The sequence below is a fragment of the Dermochelys coriacea genome, chromosome 1, assembly GCF_009764565.3.
Source record: "Dermochelys coriacea isolate rDerCor1 chromosome 1, rDerCor1.pri.v4, whole genome shotgun sequence".
In the NCBI taxonomy this organism is placed as follows: domain Eukaryota; kingdom Metazoa; phylum Chordata; order Testudines; family Dermochelyidae; genus Dermochelys; species Dermochelys coriacea.
The window spans coordinates 81,157,369-81,178,081 of record NC_050068.2 but is presented as its reverse complement, the minus strand read 5'-3'; the positions used below and the strand labels follow the sequence as shown (position 1 = coordinate 81,178,081).

Genomic DNA, 20,713 nt, shown 5'->3' with positions numbered 1-20,713 from the left:
AATATAATTCATGCAGTGGTGTCTTCCCAAGTCTGCAGACAGCCTAAGGAAAATGACTGAGGGGAGTAAACTGTCTGCCCTCCACTAATCTCATTAGGGATGTGAATGTTAGCACTTTAATTTCAATGTCATCAATTTAATTGCTGATCATGTTAATATGTGGAATGGAGATAGAACTGGAGCAAAGCCAGAATTTAGGAGCTGCTGCCAGGAAGGAAATGCACAAGAAAAAGGGTATCCACCAGCAGCCTATTTTTAGTTAATAATTCACTTCTCTGCTAGGGGTGCCACCTGGGCAGGTTTTCCCAGAATCTCCCTTTTCTGAGGTAAGTTTCCTGGGGAAATCTGTAATGTTACTCAGTACACACGGCCAGTTGTCCAGTTTTATCGACTCGGGATCCAGCTGGGTGTCCCAGTGTTCTGAACCTTACAGATGGCAACTCTGTTCTCTATTCTATAGCCAATTCTCTCCATCTCCCAGCTAATGCCATTGAAATCAAACAAGTTTCTAACCCTCGTTTTTATCCATTATAGAAGACAGTACTATTATTGTTCATTGGTAGTGCAGTAGTGTGTAGTGGCTCTAATCAAGAATCAGTGCTAGACCCCATCCAAATAGACAATAAAAAGAGAGTCCCTGCCCTCACAGTGATCCAATGGGGAATAGCCAGATAATGATAATTTTCAGGAGCAGAATTCTTTTTAAAAGAATTCCAAAATTGTTAGAGGAAGTCATTGTTCCAATATATCTTAACATATTACTGACGCACAACAGTATATATTGTGTGTATATCCTCGGAGAGCAAAACAAAGGTGACCCAAATACCTTTTGGGCTTCACAGGAGACGTAGTGGTGGTGGCTGATGTATTAGAAGGAGTCCAGGACTGTCTGTTAACGAAAGAGACTTAGTTTGCTCATTGTTCTTCAGTGAAGTTATGATTTTAATTGATAAACTAAGGAATGGGATCTTTACTATCACAGCACTCTTTAAAGGATGGAATTATAAACACCAATCAGTACAATTATAGCTACATATGTTGGCTAAGATTTTCAAAAGTGATTAGTGATTTCAGAAGCCTCAGTTTTGGATGCCCAATTTAAGATACTTTGAAGGGTCCTTATATTCAGAGGGTACTCTGAAAAATCAGACCACTTTAAAGTGTCTCAAATTGGGCACCCAGAATCATTACCACTTGTAAAAATCTTGACCATTATATCCATCCATGTCACCACACTACATTTTATAGCCACCAAAACATTAAAAAAATCTCTATTTTTCACATTTTGAATTGTACGTTTCTTAATCAGATACTATTATTGTGGCAATGCTGTACATTCTCAATTCCCTTCATCTTCATCTGCAACCAAAGCCTGCAACCATCTTCATCAGCACTGGTTTGATTTCAGCTGCTTTCTTAGTACAGGCTTATTATTAGGATGGAAGTTCAACAAAGTTCAACATTTACTGAGGAATGCCGCTATAGGGTCAGCGATCACGTGGTCACCAAAAGCTTTGGAGTTGTAATAAGATCACCAATGATGGCCATGGACTGAACATCCAGCCAGACCATCTTAAGAACCTAACTAGAGATCAATCTGGGTGGCGCATGATTTACAAGGAGACTACATCCCTTTGGGAGTTGCCATGATGGATGATGATGGATGATGAATGCTGTATATTTAAGTATATGCCTACAAGATTATTTGACATTCTACCCTATAGAGATTTCCTCATAAGAGGTTTGCATTTCATAAGTCCTATTGTCCTACTGTTTCAACTTTTGAACTAGTGAGGATAAATATAATGTGGAATCTATCACAATTCTTGTTATGAACATTCATCGGGGAACATGTGTAGAGGGCCAGTGCAAATCCTATGTACCATTTAAGTTCCACATGAGTCCTCTTTTGAATTTCCCTCTAGGCATATTCAGAATTATCTTCATCCACAACGTAAAACCCGGTTTATATGATATTTCACATATCATTACCATACTGATTTACAACAAAGTTGTGAGAACTTAATAGGAAAGCATAGTCTCACTTGCACTGTACATGTCATAGTCACTCAGTTTCACTTTAGAGTGGTCTCACAACTTCCCAGGGTTACACTTACGTGTACTGTTTGGTTATCATAACCAACTATATTGGACATAATTTATCACTGATATAACTGATTTTGATGAAGTTGGACTAGCAGGGAATTTGACCAATTCAATTTATAAATATAATAGCTGATCTTTTATGACCTTTATTTTCTTAAATGGAGACTTAAATTACTCATGTGCCAACAGTAATTTAGAAGGTATGTTTTCAGTATTGTTCAGTCATCCTAGTATATATTTAATGTGGTCATCCCTGACTCAACAAAAAACCTAGAACAGGTCAAAACATTTTGCCAATGAAAATTTTCACAGAAAGTGTCTGGTTTCCTCAAAACTTTTTGATATTTTTCTCTGAAAAACCAAAAACCTCCAACCCTTTTTTTTTTTTTTTTAGTTTTCAGCTGCCAAAAATTCTTTCAGTTTTTCAGTTTTCATTTGTTCAACAAAGTCAAAGTTTTCTGCTCAAAAGTTTGATGAAAAAGTTTTTCACCTAAATTAAAAAAAAATTCTGACCAACTCTGAAATCTTTGTCACATCACACACCATTGTTTATGTTCTCTATTCATCCTTGATATATGCATCACTAATAAAATAACAGTAATAAGAATGTGTAAGGATCTTTTTAAGGGTTAGCAAGTCTCAGACTCTTACCTATCAGTTGTCCTATTTTCTAAGCGTGGGGAATTATTTGCTTTATCAGCATCTCTTGTGTCTGAAATTCTGTACAGAAATACAGAACAAAATACATTTTCATAAAACATTTAGATTAGAATCAAGTCTTTAAAAATACACAAAGAATAAAATGGCAGCATCAACTATTACCTGGTGAGGCTGCATAGCTTATGACAGCCAGTACATCAGACGTTGATGAGTAAGAATAGTATAGTAACGGAACCAATATAATTTCAATGCATACATGTGACTGAAAAAAGGTTATAAACTGTGTCCAAATTCTGAATGGTTAAATATCCTGTAACTACCACAGTCATCATTAAAATGAAATGATTAGAATTTTTCCTTTAAAGTGGCTGTGACTACTATTAAGATCAAATTGTTAGAAAGTCTTTTGATGAGGCAGTACTGTATATTTACAATCAAACCCCTCTTCCAGTGTCCCAGGAGAGGCACAATGTTCTTTCATGATGGCTTTTAGAGACAAATGTGATTTGAAGAAACTCTAGTACAGAATCAGTGATGGAACAAACATGAGACCTTCAAGGGTAACATCAGCCAAAGAGGTTAGCTCAGTGGTTCCCAAACTTGTTCCACTGCTTGTGCAGGGAAAGCCACTGGTGGGCTGGGCTGGTTTGTTACCAGCCAGGTCCTCAGGTTCGGCCGATCGCGGCTCCCACTGGCCACGGTTCGCTGCTCCAGGACAATGGGAGCTGCTGGAAGTGGCAACCAGTACGTCCCTCGGCCCGCGCTGCTTCCAGCAACTCCCATTGGCCTGGAGCAGCGAACCGCGGCCACTGGGAGCCATGATCGGCTGAACCTGTGTAAGCAGCAGGTAAACAAACCGGCCCAGCCCATCAGGGGCTTTCCCTACACAAGTGGCGGAACAAGTCTGGAAACCACTGGGTTAAATTATTTGTACTTAATATTTATTTTATTCAGCCATTAGATTTGCATTAAGGATCAAGCACATGACCTTTCATTCCTTTTATCAATTTTATAGTCATTGCCTAAAACTTTTCCAAACTGTTAGTGAATTCACTGTTAGTATAAGATAGCATTTTTATCTTTCGTTAAAGTCTGAGTATCACAAATATTCTAGCAGAACTGGTAACACTTACCAAGTTCTATCCTCATTCCATATGTGGAACTCCCATTGGTATCAATAGGAGTTCTGCACAAAGATCAAGTGTACAATATATACTTTAAGGTTGATTATGAATACTAAGTTGGGGTTGTTTATTTTAAATGTTTGGCTTAAATAACTGAAAGCATTTGAAGAGCTCTGAAGAAAAAAAAAACACCTGAAGAAGAGCTATGTGGCACACAGAAGCTTCTTTCTTTCACCAACAGAAGTTGATCCAATAAAACAAGGGTTCTCAACCTTTTTCTTTCTGAAGCCTGCCCCAACATATTATTAAAAACGCCACGGCCCACCTGTGTCACAATAACTGGTTTTCAGCATCTAAAAGCCAGGGCTGGCATTACAGGGTAGTAAGCAGGGCAATTGCCTGGGGCCTCATGTCACAGGAGCCCCCACAAAGCTACATTGCTCTGCTTCAAGCTCGGGTGGGGGAGCTTAGGGCCTGGGCTTCAGCCCCATATGGCAGGGATTTGGCTTTCTGCCCTGGGCCCCAGTGAGTCTAATGCTGGCCCTGGTTGGTGGCCTCCCTGAATCCTGCCCGTGGCTCCCCAGGAGGCCTCGGACCCCTGGTGAGAATCACAGCAATAAAAGATATTATCTCACCCACTTGTCTGTGAAAAATGGTTGTCAGTCAAGACCCATTTATTTAAATACAAAAATGAGAATAATTCCAGTAATTTTTTTTATAAAAGGGTGCCTATCCAGTGCAATAGACACAGAACAAAAATTAGCCATGTTCAGTCATAGGATCACTAATCAGATGTCACTGACTGAAACAAAGAATTACATATTCTGCCTTCAGATACGCATGTGGGGCACCGATTGCTTTCAGTGGAAATTCTTGCATAGCCATTCCAGGGCCCAGTTTGTGCAATGTGTTTTCTAGATTTTTTTTTTTTAATTCTTAAAATTAGATATGTAAGTAGTTCAAGTTGCTCATGCCCCAGGCAGTTTGTGACTGTAGCCAGCAGTTATTCAGCAGACCACTAGAGGTCTCACTAAGCTTGCTCATATTACAGGGGCCACAGGGATGAAAATTTCTTAAAGTATCGATAATTCTCAACCAGCGGTTATTCACTATGAGACTTATACATTTGTCCTTCATTCTGCTTTTTATTGAGGACATTGCAGAAAAATCCAATTCTACATCTTTAATTTCCCTAGTGTTAATGTCCCAACACCTCAGCCTCTCATGCCAACAATAAAGTGGAAGACTGAGGTTGGTGTGAGTGTTCTTTTTATTTACTTCAGTCGCCTTTTTCAAGGCTCAAATATCATAGAAGGCAATTGTTAGCGTTTATTCTTCACCGCATCAGTTTTGGAGTCAGTAATATTTTTTACAAAGAAATAAAAGCATAAAGATCGTCATGATGACTAGCTGATTTTAAGGCATGTCTTCCACCTCTTCCCTACATATCTAATTAGTTCTCAGTAAGAAGGGAGAAACAATCTGGGTAAAATAAGACACGTCCCCTTCCTCTACACTTCTCATAAATAAAGTAGGAGTTTATGATCCATTGTGGGAGGGAAATGTAGGGACTCGGAAGGAATGAGAAACTTGGGTGAGGCTTCCTCAATGTGAATGTTTTGAGGCTGGCCAGTTGCTAATTCACATACATGACAAAGACTGTATTTGCTGTCAGAAATGTTGTATATATTTATATTATACACAGAGGACCTAATTCACCACTCACTTATATGAGAGTAAATCAGAAGGAATTCCAATTACAATACTAGGAAATACCTTTTTATAGGAGAACCTATTCAGTGCTACAGACACAGAATAATAAAAATAGGAACTCCCTTTTGAACGTGCATACAAGTCTAAGCATCAGCATAAACTCATGTGCAAACTGGTACACCATTCTGCTATCTGAATGCTTTCTGGACACAGAACTATGCAACCAATATATCCCTCCTCACAAAGGCGCTGATTCCGTGGGTACTCTGGGGCTGGAGCACCCATGGAAAAAATATAAAGGGTGCTCAGCACCCACCGGCAGTCCCGCTGATCAGAGCCTCCCTCCCCCCCCATGCCTCCCATGTGCCACAAATCAGCTGTTCAGCAGCATGCAGGAGGTGCTGGGAGGGAGGGGAGGAGCAGGGCAGGAAGAGGTGGGGGAGGAAAGAGGAAGGGCAGGGATAGAGTGGGGGCGGGAAGAGGTGGGGCAGGGGTGAGGGCTTGGGGGAGGGGTGGAGTGGGGGCAAGACCCAGGGCAGAGCAAGGGTGGGGCCTGGGGAAGAGCGGGGGTGGGAAGAGGTGAGGCGGGGTGGGGCTTGAGGGAAGAGATGGAGTCAGGGCAGGGACTGGGGCGAAGCAGGGGTTGAGTGCCCCCAGGAACAGAGGAAGTCAGCGCCTATGCCTCCTCAAGACAAAAGTTCTTGGAGGGAAAAATACATGTACAGTAGTTTTAAAAAATAAATAAATCAGACTACCGTGGTATAAATGCAAAAGTTAATATGCCACTTACATCATTTTACTTGTTAATACTTTTCCTTTTGCAGACAAAACAGATACAAAACACCACTTGCATGACAATGACAAAATATTGTATATAAGAATATGTTACCTGTCTAAAGTAGTATCAGATCTGTATCGGCCAAGTAAAACTTTCTGATCTTCCTTTTCATTCAAGTTACTGGTATAAAGAAAAATTAGTTAGACGTAATTAAAAATAGACTATTTTTAAAGTTTGCATTTGTTTGCAAGAATGACTTTTTATTCTAAATAAGCATAGATACATTTTTATTCATTTGATTAAAATGAAAACAATATGAAAATATTGATGTACGACATTATGCAGTACTCCAATATATTCAGAGTTAAAGGCCAGATCCTGTTCCCATTGAAGTCGATAGGAGGTAACTAATTAATGATAATGGGAGAAAGAGCAGGGTCAAATTGAACAAAACAGGTTCTTCGCATAAACAGGACTTTAGTGTGTGTATTTTCCTTTATCTCTGGCAATACCATCTGACAGATGTAAAGACTTACTGCTTACTGTACCTGTTTAAGCTATCTTGAGATTTGTATTGGTTAAGCACAACTCTGCCATAGTTTTCATTAGTACTGCAATTAAAAAAAAGTCAGATCTTTGGTGAAAATCAAATTATTTAAACAAAGACCAATTTCTTGACAAAAATTTATGTCTTGACTCAGATCTAACATCAGTTTTAAACCATTTTAACTCCACTGACAGTAGCTCTTGCTGTAAGCTCTTTGGAACAGGGACTATCTCTTACTATCTATTTGCATGGTGCTTAGCACAATGGATGCCTGAACTTGGCTGGGGCTTCTAGGCATTATTGTATCACCAATCATAATAATAGGGCACCATAATAGGTTAAAGTATTGGTCCTGACGCAATTAAGTTCCTTAAATGAATGTGTCAACATTAAATGATTGGCATTTTTCCAGACATGGAAAATCAGGTATTCCAGTAATCAAAGCATAAGGGAATGTCATCTTGAGCCCATCCTGTGAGGTGCTGAGCACATCTGGCAAGATGCTGTGCACCCCAATCTCCTACTGAGGTAACAGTGGAAGTTAAGGATGTTCACAGCTTGCAGGAGGCGTTCAGCAGCACCTCAGGGTTGGGCCAGTAGAGATCTTACAGTGAAGTAAATGCAAACCCACATGCTAAAAGCATTACTCTTGCAAAAAATTAGATAACAGAACAAATTTTAAAAAATGGAAGAGTATGTTAACCTGCAGTCAGGGAAAATATGCTGCATATGATCTTTACTGCCTGAACTGAAATCAATTCTTTCCTTACCTCTCCTCCTCAGGTCTTTTCTTTATCCAGCTGCTATCCTGCAACAGGGTCCTTCGCTTGCAGTTGTCATCATGAGCAACCTGTTGTCTGTTTTTCCCTGTAAGAGTGGGACTATTTGTATCTATCAATGCAGAAGCACAGCTATTGAAAATACTATGCAATAAAGGTCTAAAATTTACAGTAGCATTAGAAATCCTTGTTTTTCTGAGAAAGTTTGCAATATACCTAGATATATTTTTGGCACAAACTGAATCTTTAGATATTACACCCAAGATCAAGGCTTCTGTAATATCAGTCTGTTAAGCCACACGTGTGATCATTCAGCAGGGTCATTTGGGTGTTAGAAGTTACCTTCCTAAGGTATTTTACCGTGTTTTACCAATAAATAACCTGCAGTGCAGCAACCCGTGTAGAAGTCCCTGAATCCCACTTTACCAGTTTGACATTCACAATTTCCGCTTAAATATCAACAGCTTGATTTATTTCTGAACGAACACAAGGAGAGTTGATTTGATGAGCGAATTAGAAAATGTCCAGGAATGTGTTGCAAACATGCAAAAGAACCTTAACAAACAGTCTTAATGTCTGGTACACTGAAGAATATTATTTCACATGATCCATGAGAACATATTCTCAGTGCAGTAGACAGTTGATGAATAATTGTGCTTTTAGTGGTAGTTTGGCCCCATGGGCAAAGCCTCCCCTGTTCATTCTTAAGCCTATATACCCCTTTCTCCCCATCTGAGCTCCCTACCATCACTTTGTTTTCTACCATTACTGCACCTTTCCTTTAATTGTGTGTTCAGCTGCAGTGGAGGCTCAATCCTGCAGTCATGACACATGGAAACTCCTTTTAAAGCTAAGTTGGAGGTGACAAATTAGACATATGACATTTACATATGAGACCCTCATTAAGGACACCCACTTACTCAATAAATTGGAGTGCTAAGAAACAATGGGTTCAGCATCCTTTCTTTTGGGAAGCCTATTGGATTATCTCTATAATGTGCCTAGCCTCTGAGCACCACAGAAAAAAACTTCAGAACTCCTTGCTTCACGCAAAATGGATTTGAGCAGATAGAACTAAATGTCATTCAGATTGAAAGTATATGGTTATGCTCTTCGTGTTTGGACATATCATTTCACAAACAGAGTATACACAGTCAGTAGTGTGTTCATTTGTCACACTGGTATTTTGGTCAGACTTATAAAAAGAGGAAGCCAAGTTCCTTTTATCCATGAAATTCACGTGTAGTGACAAGTATAAAGAACCACAAATACACAGGCCAGATAGAGGAAGGAAACACAGCGAAGGGGCTGATAGTTTGTTTTATGGGAGAGTGCCTGGAGTACATTCTTCAGAAATATTTTCTTTCGTAAAAAAACAATGTCAGAGTACAAAGATGGAATTCTGTATTACATTTAAAATCAGTAAAAGACTGCAAGCCATAACGTGTCCTCTACCATTTTCTGTGGTTCCCTGTGGGACAACTAGGCTGTTCACATGCAGACCAAGTACAGATTTTTGTCACTGGACCAGTGATGTTACCAATATTTTAATATGAGCTTCCAAAAATGTCTCCCTAATTTCTCCTTCTCTTAAGCTGTGGTATATCCTTTGTACCAGGCACACGCACACATAGATTTTTAAGGCCAGAAGGAGTCATTATAATCATCTAGTCTGACTACCTCCTAACCCACGCCAAAGAACCGCGCGCAATAATTTCTGCAGCAAGCCCATAACTTCTGTTTGAGCTATAGCATATCTTTTAGTAAGATCGCCACTTTTCTTTTAAAACCTTCAAGTGATAGAGAATCCAGTGCATTCCTACATAAGTTGTTCCAATGGTTAACTACCCTCGCTGTTAAAAATCTACACCTTAATTCTTGCAGAGTGGAGGGGTGAAGGAGTGGGAAAAGTATTCATTTCTCTTTCCATTTAAACATTTTTTTCTCATAGTTACAGTCAAAGATGGAGGCAGCACCAATTAGCAAACAAACCTATATTAAATGCACTTGCTAAAAAATGTATATTTTGCTCAGTGTATTGATAATATATCACAGTATTCAATAGTATAGTAATGGACATGGAATAACAACAATAGGCAGGCAGACAAATAGAACTTCCGACATTTGACTGAGGTTGGAGGTTTGAAGACTTTGTAAAGAGAACTGTACGGTCCCCCGAGTAATTTTGTTTAATACCTTACATCTGGTGCAAAATGTTTGCTCTTCAAAATTATTTGGATGAGCCCCAAGCATAAAAGCCATCTTCAGCAAGAATGGGTTAGCAGTGTCCAAAAGGAAGAACTCTATCGGAAGCAAGGAAATCTTCCTAGCACTCCCTTCATATTGATAACATAATTTAAGCAAAGAACTCCTGCAAACCCTTTCCAACACATTTAAGGTTCTGCTCTAAAGTCAGTTACATTCTCACACGTCTCTAAAAATTTGCTATTACGCATAAGCACAAGCATAGATGTGGTGTTTTCAAGATGCACATCAATATATACCCAAGAGTACATCAAGCCTAGTGTGTGGAACATTCATTTCTCCCCAATGGCATATCATGAAAGTGAAATCACTCCAAAAGTCCATTTTGGACTTTTTAATCATAATCGTATTTCTTAATTTAAATAATCCAATTAACTTGAAATGAAGCCCCATCTAGAGGCAGCAGCTAAACAATATGCATTTAATGTTTGCTTGTAATACTGTAGTGCAAATAGTTTACTGTTAATGTGCGTTTCTACATTATGTGTGGCCCTATCTGCATCAAACAGTATCTATACTGATTAAATCAAGGATGAAATATATTAATGTGCTTATACAGATTTAATGTATATATTTTGTTGCAGCTTGTCCTTAGTCCTTGAACAAGTACAAAAGGGAGGGGAGGACACAAGGAGCAACCTTTAATGCATGGGCAAAACTGAGCTGTAAGCTTTACATGGCACCGAGCACATGCTGCAGCCATTTCAAGGGTGTAACGGTGGCTTTGCTCCACAAGAATTCCTGCTTGAGACATTCTCCTTTGTGTAGTGAGTTTCCTTTCTATCCCTTATGGCTGCTCTGTGGCAATGAAACGACTAACAAAGCCTTATATTACTGTCATTAAAAAGGGCAGTATAAATATATTTGCTTAAAACCAAGGAAAACATTTTAATTAGGGTTGTCAATTGATTGCAGTTAACTCAAGCGATTAACTCAAAGCAAATTAACTTGATTAAAAAAATTAATCGTGATTAATTGCAGTTTTAAGTGCACTTTTAAACAATAATAGAATGCCAATTGAAATTTATTATAAATAGTTTTGGATGTTTTTCTACATTTTCCAATATGTTGATTTCAATTACAACACAGAATACAAAGTGTACATTGTTACATTGTTTCGTTTTTGAGTGCAGTTATGTAAAAAAAAATCTACATTTGTAAATTACACTTTCACGATAAAGAGATTGCACTACAGTACTTTTAAGAGGTGAAGTGAAAAACACTGTTTCTTTTCTTTATCTTTTTTACAGTGCAAATATTTGAAATAAAAATAATAATATAAAGTGAGCACCCTACACTTTGTATTCTGTGCTGTAATTGAAATAATTATATTTGAAAATGTAGAAAAACATATAAAATACTTAAATGAATGGTATTCTATTACTGTTTAACAGTTTGATTAAAACTGATTAATCATGATTTTTTATCTCACGATTAATCGTAATTTTTTTTTAACCGTTTGACAGTCCTAATTTTAATAGATCAGGTGAAGTAAGAAGCCCGTTTATCCTTTTCTTGTTTTGGAGCTGGGGTCGAACGAAGCCTTTTCTGAGGTTCTCTAATGTTCAGCTATGAGTCTTTCCATAGCTGGGTCCTGATCCTGCTTTCAATGTAGTCAGTGATAAAATTGTAACTGACTTCCATTTTCATAGGACAGGACTCTTGGTGTCCAGCCAAAACCAGAACCTGAAAGGCTTGAAATCTTTTAAGATTTTTAACACACTTGTGTCAAATGCAGAAGAATAGGTGTCATTAGGCTTCTAATAAACATCTGAACATTTATCCAAGCAGAACCCAAACTCCCAATCTTTTGCCATCAATCTTTTCCTAATCACCATCCATATTTGTCCTTTCTAAGGCATTATTACAGACAGGGTTGACAGTAACAAAAATCTTGCCTGTTAACCACCAATCAGTTACATTTTCTTTCCCTGTGTCCTGTCTTCCCTAGTCCTCTTTCCCCAGTCTCTCCCTCTCCAACAATCTCAAATTACAGGGTGTATTGGGGAGAGGACAATGTTGCAGGGAATAAGCCCGCCCCTTCCTTTCTCTCTCTGCAAAGCCTTAGCCTGCTCTGCTCACCCTGCCTGTTCTCTCTGCTTCCCTCATCAGCTGCTGGGCATGTCCCCGACTATACTGCTTCTTGGTCTCCAGGGTAACCACAGCACTAATGCAAGCAGAAGCCATGCTCTAGCCCTGCTGTTTCCCTCCCCCACGCCTTTCTTGTGTGATGCTGGCATTCCCAGGGCTTCAGCCAGAATGAAAATGCTGATAAGGATCAAGCAGCACTGCTGACTCCGCCTCCCAAACCGGTCCTTACATGCATTGCCTAATCAAAAAACTAGTCCGCCATTGTTCCAGGGTGGGCAGCATGCAGTCTGATTTCAAACTGTGTTGAAACAAGAATATGGAGGCAGAGGTGAAAGTAAGCCGGTACACCATACCAGACCGGCTTCCCCAAGTGGCAATTTAAAGGACCTGGCCCTTTAAATCACCGCCAGAGCCCTGCCGCCACTACCCCAGGGCCCTCGCAGCAGGGCTCAGGTGGCAATTTAAAGGGCCCGGGGCTCGGGCCGCCGCTACTGCCCCAGGCCCTTTAAATTGCTGCTGGAGCCCCACCGCCACTACCCCAGGACTCCGACAGCACGGCTCAGATGGCAATTTAAAGGTTGAGGCTACACCCCTTCCGTTTGAGCCCCCACCCCCTGCTCAGGACTCCAGCGTATCGGTAAGTCCTTTAAATTACTTTTGCCCCTGTATGGAGGGCACAATGGCACTTGGATTAGGTTCACATACTGCACACATGCAATGAAAAGGGCTTGTTGTTTCCCCCTATACTTTAAATACCTTGAAAGCAACAGCATCAACATACCACTTTGATTAGGGGATGATTTTCCTATGGTGAAAGTTGACATTTTATTCAGGGATGTATCCTCCTTTGGGATCTAAAAGAAAAAACATTAAAAAACAACACTGTGGTGAGTTTAAGAATTAGCCACAAAGACAGTTAGAAATGTTTTGGATGGTGAAACATGCTGTCTCTCGGAGAATTTTAGCAGGTTGTAGTATTAATAGCTAGATTTCAAAATTTAAAAGCATCTTAATAAATACTCACTACAAATCAGAACCTGATCAAGAAATACTTGAGGTCTTCAAGGAGTCATGAAAGCCTCTCATAGTCGATGATATCAGTAGAATGTGAACTGTCCAAATCTTAATACAACAGTCTGATACATGAATTCACACAAACAAAAAAAATCAAATCTAAAATATTGGGCTGCTGCAATACTTCAAATTCTTTAATAATCTGAGAAATAATTTATTTAAAACTAAGCTAGCTTTCTAGAGCAACCAGCTGTAAAGTGTAGAAAATAAGATGCTTGTTCAAAAGGAGAAGGGTTCACAGGATTCACAGAATATTAGGATTCACAGGGTATTTTATTAGTATGATATTAGTGGGGCCGGGTCAGGGTAGTTTGTGCAGGAGGATTTGGATGCTGGAGAAGAGAGAAAAACTACCATTCCCTTCTGTTACATGTTCTATGTTTTAAGATTTTGGCTTGTTTTTCTTTCCCTTCCTCCTTTCCTTTTCCCCTTGCTTCAGCCTTCACTTTCTTTCCTCTTCCCTCTCCAGCTCTCACCTTTAAATCCTTTCCTCATTCTCTCTATCACATTCATTCACTCTCTCACTCCTTTGTCTTCCCCTTGATCCCTTCCACTCTGTGTACTTGATCCATCACTCGCTTATGCCGGTTTTATACTGATGTAAGCAAGTAGTGAATCAGGGCCTATATTTGGAAGGGACGTTTGCTGGAGGACTTTATTAGAGGTCTGGTGGCAACATTTTTTTTCTTCAACATATTCATTAATGATCTAGATGATGGAATGGATTGTTCTGCTACAGGCTAGGGACTGACGGGCTAAGTGGCAGTTCTGCAGAAAAGGACCTGGAGATTACAGTGGATGAGAAGCTGGATATGAGTCAGCAGTGTGCCCTTGTTGCCAGCTAACTAACGGCATATTGGGCTGCGTTAGTAGGAGCATTGACAGCACATTGAGGGAAGTGATTGTTCTCCTCTATTCAGCACTGGTGAGGCCACATCTGGAGTATTGTGTCCAATTTTGGGCCTCCCACTACAGAAAGGATGTAGACAAATTGGAGAAAATCCAGCGGAGGGCAACAAAAATGATTAGGGGTCTGGGGTACATGACTTATGAGGAGAGGCTGAGGGAACTGGGGTTATTTAGTCTGCAGAAGAGAAGAGTGAGGGGCAATTTGATAGCAGCTTTCAACTACCTGAAGGGGGATTCCAAAGAGGATGGAGCTAGGCTGTTCTCAGTGGTGGCAGATGACAGAACAAGGAGTAATGGTCTCAAGTTTTCAGTGGAGATGGTCTAGGTTGGATATTAGGAAAAACTATTTCACTAGGAGAGTGGTGAAGCACTGGAATGGGTTACCTATGGAGGTGGTGGAATCTCCATCCTGAGAGGTTTTTAAGTCCTGGCTTGACAAAGCTCTGGCTGGGATGATTTAGTTGAGGTTGGTCCTGCTTTGAACAGAGGGTTGGACTAGATGATCTCCTGAGGTCTCTTCCAACTCTAATCATCTATGATTCTATGAACATTATATTAGAACACTCTCTGGGGTGGCCCGCAAGGGTATGCCTACGTAGTTGTTGGGAGAGTGTCTCGCAGCTCAGGTCGACAGACTTGCACTAGTGAGGCTCGGGTTAGCGCGCTAAAAATAGCTGTGTAGATGTTGCTTTGACATTTGGACTCGGGCTGGAGCTCAAGCTATGAAGCTCACCCCACTCCTCGGGCTCCAGCCCAAGCCGGAATGCCCACTTTGCTATTTTCAGTGCTGTAGCACAAGTCTGTCCACCCAGGCTGGAAGACTCACTCCCAATAGCTATGTAGACATACCCTCTGGAGCTCATCAGCAGGCCTGCAGTTACTTCAGGTGTCCAGTCTGCTAGAGCTTACAAAAACCAGGACAAAACAGTTGTCTGTAAGAATGACAAAGAAATTCCCAGAAAACAGTGACATATGGTTACCCTATTTATTTCTACTATTTGAGATTGATGTGATTGAACAATAAAAGGCAGAGTGATGTGAGAATGACAGGCAAGAGTCAGGGCCAGGGGAAGGAAGAGACTTTGCGGGGAGGTGGTGGGTGACAAAAAGTTCCTCTTGGATCTTGGAAAAAAATACTAAGGGCAGCCCTGCCAGTGTATTATTTAAAATTCATGAAAACTAGCACTGACAAGAAATTGCATTTTTACTGCATTTTTATTTATTTAATTGAGCTTTGCAAAGTCATTCAGTGAAAACGCTTAAGATTCCTGACATGATAATAATAACTGAAACAGCCAAGACTCTGATTACAGCAAATGGGAATATTTAACAAGGTATTTCTAAGACAAAAATCAGGTCTGAGTCAGAAAATCTTTAAAACTTTCCTACACTCTTAATATCTCACTGTTTAATAAGGAATCTAAATTCCAACATGTTGATATTAAATCACTAACAACACCCTTTCCCTGTTGACTTGTCTGTTGGTACAAAGCACGCACTGGCACTGTGTAATGTACAAAACATGTGATTGCATTATTTAGTTCCCACTCAATAAAAATATGTTCAAGGCTCGGATAAACCTATCTGACACTGTAATAACACATAAAATACCCTTTAAAAATTCTGCCAACACATTAAGCAGAGATATCTGAATTATTCCAAAGACATTCAGTGTAAGTTATCATACAGGCATCTCTAGTTAGCAATGAGTTTTGTCACATAATTTAGGGTACCTAAATTGCTATAATCACATGAAAATCAAGAAGACCAGACAGACTCTGATCTAAAAAAACCCACAACAGCACACCATGGCAACAGCTGACCATCTATTGCTCTTCATTTCATCCAGTACTTGAATAATAGTAGGAAGTTTGACATTTTGACAAGTTTAACAAGCAATGAACTCTGACACTGCTTCATTTGGGATAGCCCTGTTGTTTCTACAGAAAGGGATTGGGTTTATTTTCCAATAAAGACTTTGATTTTTTTTTTAAAGGCAGTTTTCTTAGAGAAGTGATTCCCAAACCTTTGAAAGCTGAGCACCTCTTTAGGAAAATGAAATCAACTATGGCCTCAACAATCTCAACATGATTTTGGAAAGGGCCTACCCTTCTTAATTTTATAGATCTTCTATGATGTCAGGGTAATGCTGATGTAGGTCTTCATAATATGATACCCTTTCCTTTCCTACATGCTTTATAAGCAGTGAAATAGTTAACAATGCTGACTCTTAGAGTAGCATTATTATTATCTGTATAGATGAATGGGGCCGTTCATTTCAGAACTGTTGTTTCAGGCTCTCTGCAAACTCAGACAGACACCACTGCATTGGCTATTTATATTTTATGTCTTGAACGTTTTCTTTGCAAAAGTAACAGCTACAGATAATTTTTTTAAAATGAAAGCCAAGATTCTGGAGAACAATTTAAAGATCTGGTTACAGTCTTTCCCGTGGATAGGCCTCCATTTTAAGAAACCTGCTTTAGGATTAGCACCTTCAGCATGCTCCAAAAGGCCCAGTATTGCAAAATTACAATTCCAAGATATTTTTCTAGCGTTTCAGTCTTACAGTGTATGATCACATTGTCCTTAAAGTTCCATTTAAGTTTTGGCATACTGAAAGGTATATCCATTAAAGCAGTGGTGGGCAACCTGTGGCCCGCAGGCGGCCCATCAGGGTAATCTGACTGCGGGCCACAAGACATTCTGTTGACATTGACCGCCTGCAGGCATGGCCTTCCGCAGCTCCCAGTGGCTGCGGTTTGCCATTCCCAGCAATGGGAGCTGTGGGAAGTAGCAGCCAGCACATCCCTGTGGCAAACCACGGCCCCTGGGAGCTGCAGGAGGCGAGGCCTGCGGGTGGTCAACATCAGCAAAATGTCTCGCAGCCCGCAATCAGATTACCCTGATGGGCCACATGTGGCCTGCAGACCTCAGGTTGCCCACCACTGCATTAAAGGTTTAAATGCAATATAAGATTTCCTGCTCTACTCTCCAGCATAGTCAATCAGGAACACAGGAGTCAGTTATTGGGTACAGCTATATTTCAAGTAGAAGGTATAGTTTCCAGCTCCATACCATGCTAGCTTTGATCGAGCTAGTGCACTAAAAACAAAAGTGTAGTTGTGGCAGCATGGGTGGTGGCATGGGCTAGTTGCCCAAGAAAGTACCTATGGTCCCGGGAGGAATTATACTCAAGCAGCTAGCCCAAGCTGCAGCCCATGCTGCCACAGCTACACTCCTATTTTTAGCACCCTAGCTCCATCAAAGCTAATGTACATACACCTACTCTGTTTCATTCTCAACAAGTGAAGAGGAATGCAAATTAATTTGAACAAGTGAACCTTTATTAGACCCTGTGGACTACTCTGTCCATGTGGCTGAGTTCCTCCCAGCCTTACTGTCTGGTGTTCCCTGTTCCATTTGTGTCTGTCAATAACCATCTCTCCAAAGAACATTGACCCTCTGACTTCATGACACATCTTCCCTCTTTCAAAATATTGTAACATAAAGACTAAAAACATAACTGATGCCCAAGCTCCACCCCATGTCCCTTCAGTGAGATGTTGCTAGCACACTGCTAAGTTGGTGTCTTGTCTTTACCACAGACTCAGCTGGTTACAGAGTCTTTGTGATAGCTTGGTCTCTTCAACAGACAACCCCACTGGAAGAGAGCTATTTCTGTCTTTGTCACCTGTCTCCGAGTCTGGCCAACTCTATCTCTCTGAGGAGTCTCCTCCCTCCTTGTGGGATTGGCTTCAGGATGGTTCTCTGTCTCTCCATTCAGTGATGATCTCTTTATCTCTGCAAGCTCTCTCTGGGTGTTGTATCGGCTGACTTATAAGAGTCTTCTGTTCCTTGAGATCACCTGTCCCTCTTGCATAGTTGCCTCATTTGACCTGGGTTCCTCTGCAGGCCTCACAACTTCTTTAATCCACTCCTTCTGGTGTCTCTCTAATGGTTAGATCTTCACAGGAGTCTCCAGGGACAGTAGGTCCTTGGCTGACCTGTCATACTCTACTGCCAGCTTTCGTTGATTATTGGTCATCTACTGTCTGAGGTATCTCCATCCTTCTGGCTGCAATAGGTAGCAGGGTTTTGGTCCTTCATCCCATCGTGCTTGTGCAGGACTTTTTGGCCATCTCACCATTCCTCTGTGGGTATTTTAGGGAGAAATTGTGGTGGTCAAACTCCCATATGAGCACAAACTCCATGAATTCTTCCAAGGCAAATTGGAGTCTGGTATCAATGACTACGGTGTCCGGAACGCCATATCTTTCAAAGGGGGCCTTCAGTTTGCCAATCACTGACTTGCTTCTTTTATCAGGCAGTGGACTGACCTCCGAGAAGTTTGAGTAGAATCCACTCTAATCAAGTACTGGTTTTCCTTGAAGGTAAATAAGTCCACTCCCACCTTCTCCTATGGTTAGGTGGGCAGCTCACATGGTCTCTTTCTACTGGTGGTTATCACACAGCTGATAGGTATCATACCCTACTAACTAGGAGTCCAGTTTTGTATTCATTAATGGCCAGTAAATATGTTTTCATGCCCATCTAAAATAGCTGTCACTGTCCAGGTGTGAGGTATGTATTTTTTCCACAACACCCTTTTGTAATGAGGCAAGAAAAACAACTCTCTGCCCTCAAAATATGATTCCATTCTGCTCACTCAGCACATCTTTATTTTGAAAATATGGTTCTGCTCTGAGAATAAATTGAGCAACTGTCTTGTTAAGCTTGAACGAAATAGAAGCATTGCAAATGTTAGGCCTCAAACTTCCATATATTTCAAAATGTAAGCCTTGCAAAAACAAAGCTTAAGCTTGTGGCCAGGACGCGCTGCAACCAAATAACAATTTATGCTAACTCTTATGTACTTATCAACCCCAAATTACCCACATTCAAGATCTAATTGGCTACAGAAAATAAATAGGCCTCAATTATACAAACTAACAATTGGACATAAAAATTAAATATGCATCAATTATACAACTAAGGCAACCACATAAACAATGTGGCCCACCCTGATTAGTTGGTCTGTTCTAAAACATGGCCGTCAGCCCAGATAAAAAGAACAAAGGCAAGGGACTGTGTGTGTGTGTTTTCGGTAAATCTGACCCACACCCCCTGAACCGAAGGGGCATGCACTTCTCGAGTGTCTGTACCTGGCCAGTGCAGAAAGAGGCTGACTGAAGGGTAACATATTTTCGGACAAATGCAGGGTAAGTCTATGGAGTAAAGAAGTTTGGTCGCTCGAGCCAAATTGATCATAGTTATATCAATACTGTAGGATAAAATCAATAGTAGGTGGCTGATGCATAATAGCTTTGCATGTATTTGTGCCTGTCTTTTAAGTAGTCTGAGTGGATGCATGTCATGCTGTCGTTCATCAGCTTTATGATGCCTTTGAAATAGTTTGTCACCAGGAATATAGAGCTGGTGAATAATAGCTTTACTTATGCTTGTCTTTGGGGCTTTTATTATGACCTGCCAGGACCAGTATATTAGAGTCACTGTTCAGGAACTCGCAAATGGTCCACAATATTACATGTACTAGCGCTTGTCTTCAATATAATCTGCCTTTTGTATTAATCCTTATTCAGTGCTGGTCTTTGGTTTTCCTTTTCTTGTTTTGTTTATGCTGTTATTATAGTCGGAAATCATTAAAAGCCTTTCTTGAGGAATAATTAGTAGTTCTTACTTATTTTATATGGACACCACTTCACCTCATTACATCTGTGTTGGGTGGTGGGAAGAAGCGAACACCCCAGGGTGAAATAGGGCCCCAACACATGCTTCCTTCTTTCTTTGTCTCCACATGCTCCTACCAGTACTTGACTTTTGTCTTCTGGCCAGCCTCATAATATTGCTTTCTTGACCGCCTGTACTCATAGATGTCCTTTCCCATAGCCTCTTTGATTCCCATCAGCTTTGCCATTGAAACTGGGAATTAATGGGAGCTAGAATGTTAATAGATTCAATACCCTCATCCCTTTCCCCCCAACTCACTCATGCTGGGTATATATGTACTGCTCAAGGTGTCAGCTAACGTCAATAATCGTCCTGGACAATATCTGATCTCTACCTGGCAGCACTACAGGTGCCTCAACATGCACTGCAATCCCTTTGGAGCACTGAGAAGGGGCTTTATGATGATTGTCTCTAGGAGTCTGTAGTTTGATTGCACTATTACTAGCTGACCACAGAAGTACTGATATAATCGCTCCACCAAATACCACAGCCAGAAGCTCTTTTTCTATTTGGGTGTGCCCCTATTCAGTCTCAGAGGGCTCTGCTGGCTTCTTCTGAAAAGGAGCTTCACCCAAAACTTTCTCTGATGCATCACTGTGATAGGGTGGGGTTCAAACCAGTCCAGTAATCGCCTGCCCTGTAGCTCTGGCTGTTTGTTCTGGGCAGCTGTGGCTCAGAGCCCTGATACCAGCAGCCTGCTCACAGCACAATGGCCTCACCCTGGCTTCCACCAGCCTGGTTACTCCTCTGCAGGGTTACATCAACAGCCACTCCAACCCCGAGTTTCCCCAAAACCATCTCCCCTGTAGTGTCCAGTCCTCTCACTGGAACACACCAACCTTACAAGTTCACTGCTCCTTTAAAGAGACAGAACACAGCACCAGCCTGTTAATTTGGCTTCACTTTTCCATTTGAA

The 20,713-nt window shown here is 40.7% G+C and overlaps 1 protein-coding gene across 5 annotated transcripts in view; it reads right to left on the bottom strand.

The window, feature by feature from the left end:
• SCEL (sciellin) overlaps positions 1 to 20,713 on the bottom strand; it is an 84,049-nt gene that overhangs the window by 49,041 nt on the left and 14,295 nt on the right. For 4 of the 5 annotated variants that reach the window (XM_038387653.2, XM_038387652.2, XM_038387659.2 and 1 more), the window contains 6 exons: positions 12,845 to 12,917; positions 7,699 to 7,795; positions 6,930 to 6,992; positions 6,493 to 6,561; positions 2,758 to 2,826; positions 827 to 889 (listed from right to left, as the gene is read on the bottom strand). In XM_038387653.2, the coding sequence (XP_038243581.1) occupies positions 827 to 889; positions 2,758 to 2,826; positions 6,493 to 6,561; positions 6,930 to 6,992; positions 7,699 to 7,795; positions 12,845 to 12,887 (404 nt within the window). In that variant the 5' untranslated portion in view covers positions 12,888 to 12,917. Of the gene's footprint in view, positions 1 to 826; positions 890 to 2,757; positions 2,827 to 6,492; positions 6,562 to 6,929; positions 6,993 to 7,698; positions 7,820 to 12,844; positions 12,918 to 20,713 lie in introns of all 5 variants that reach the window. The other variant, XM_043504643.1, reaches the window with a different exon arrangement.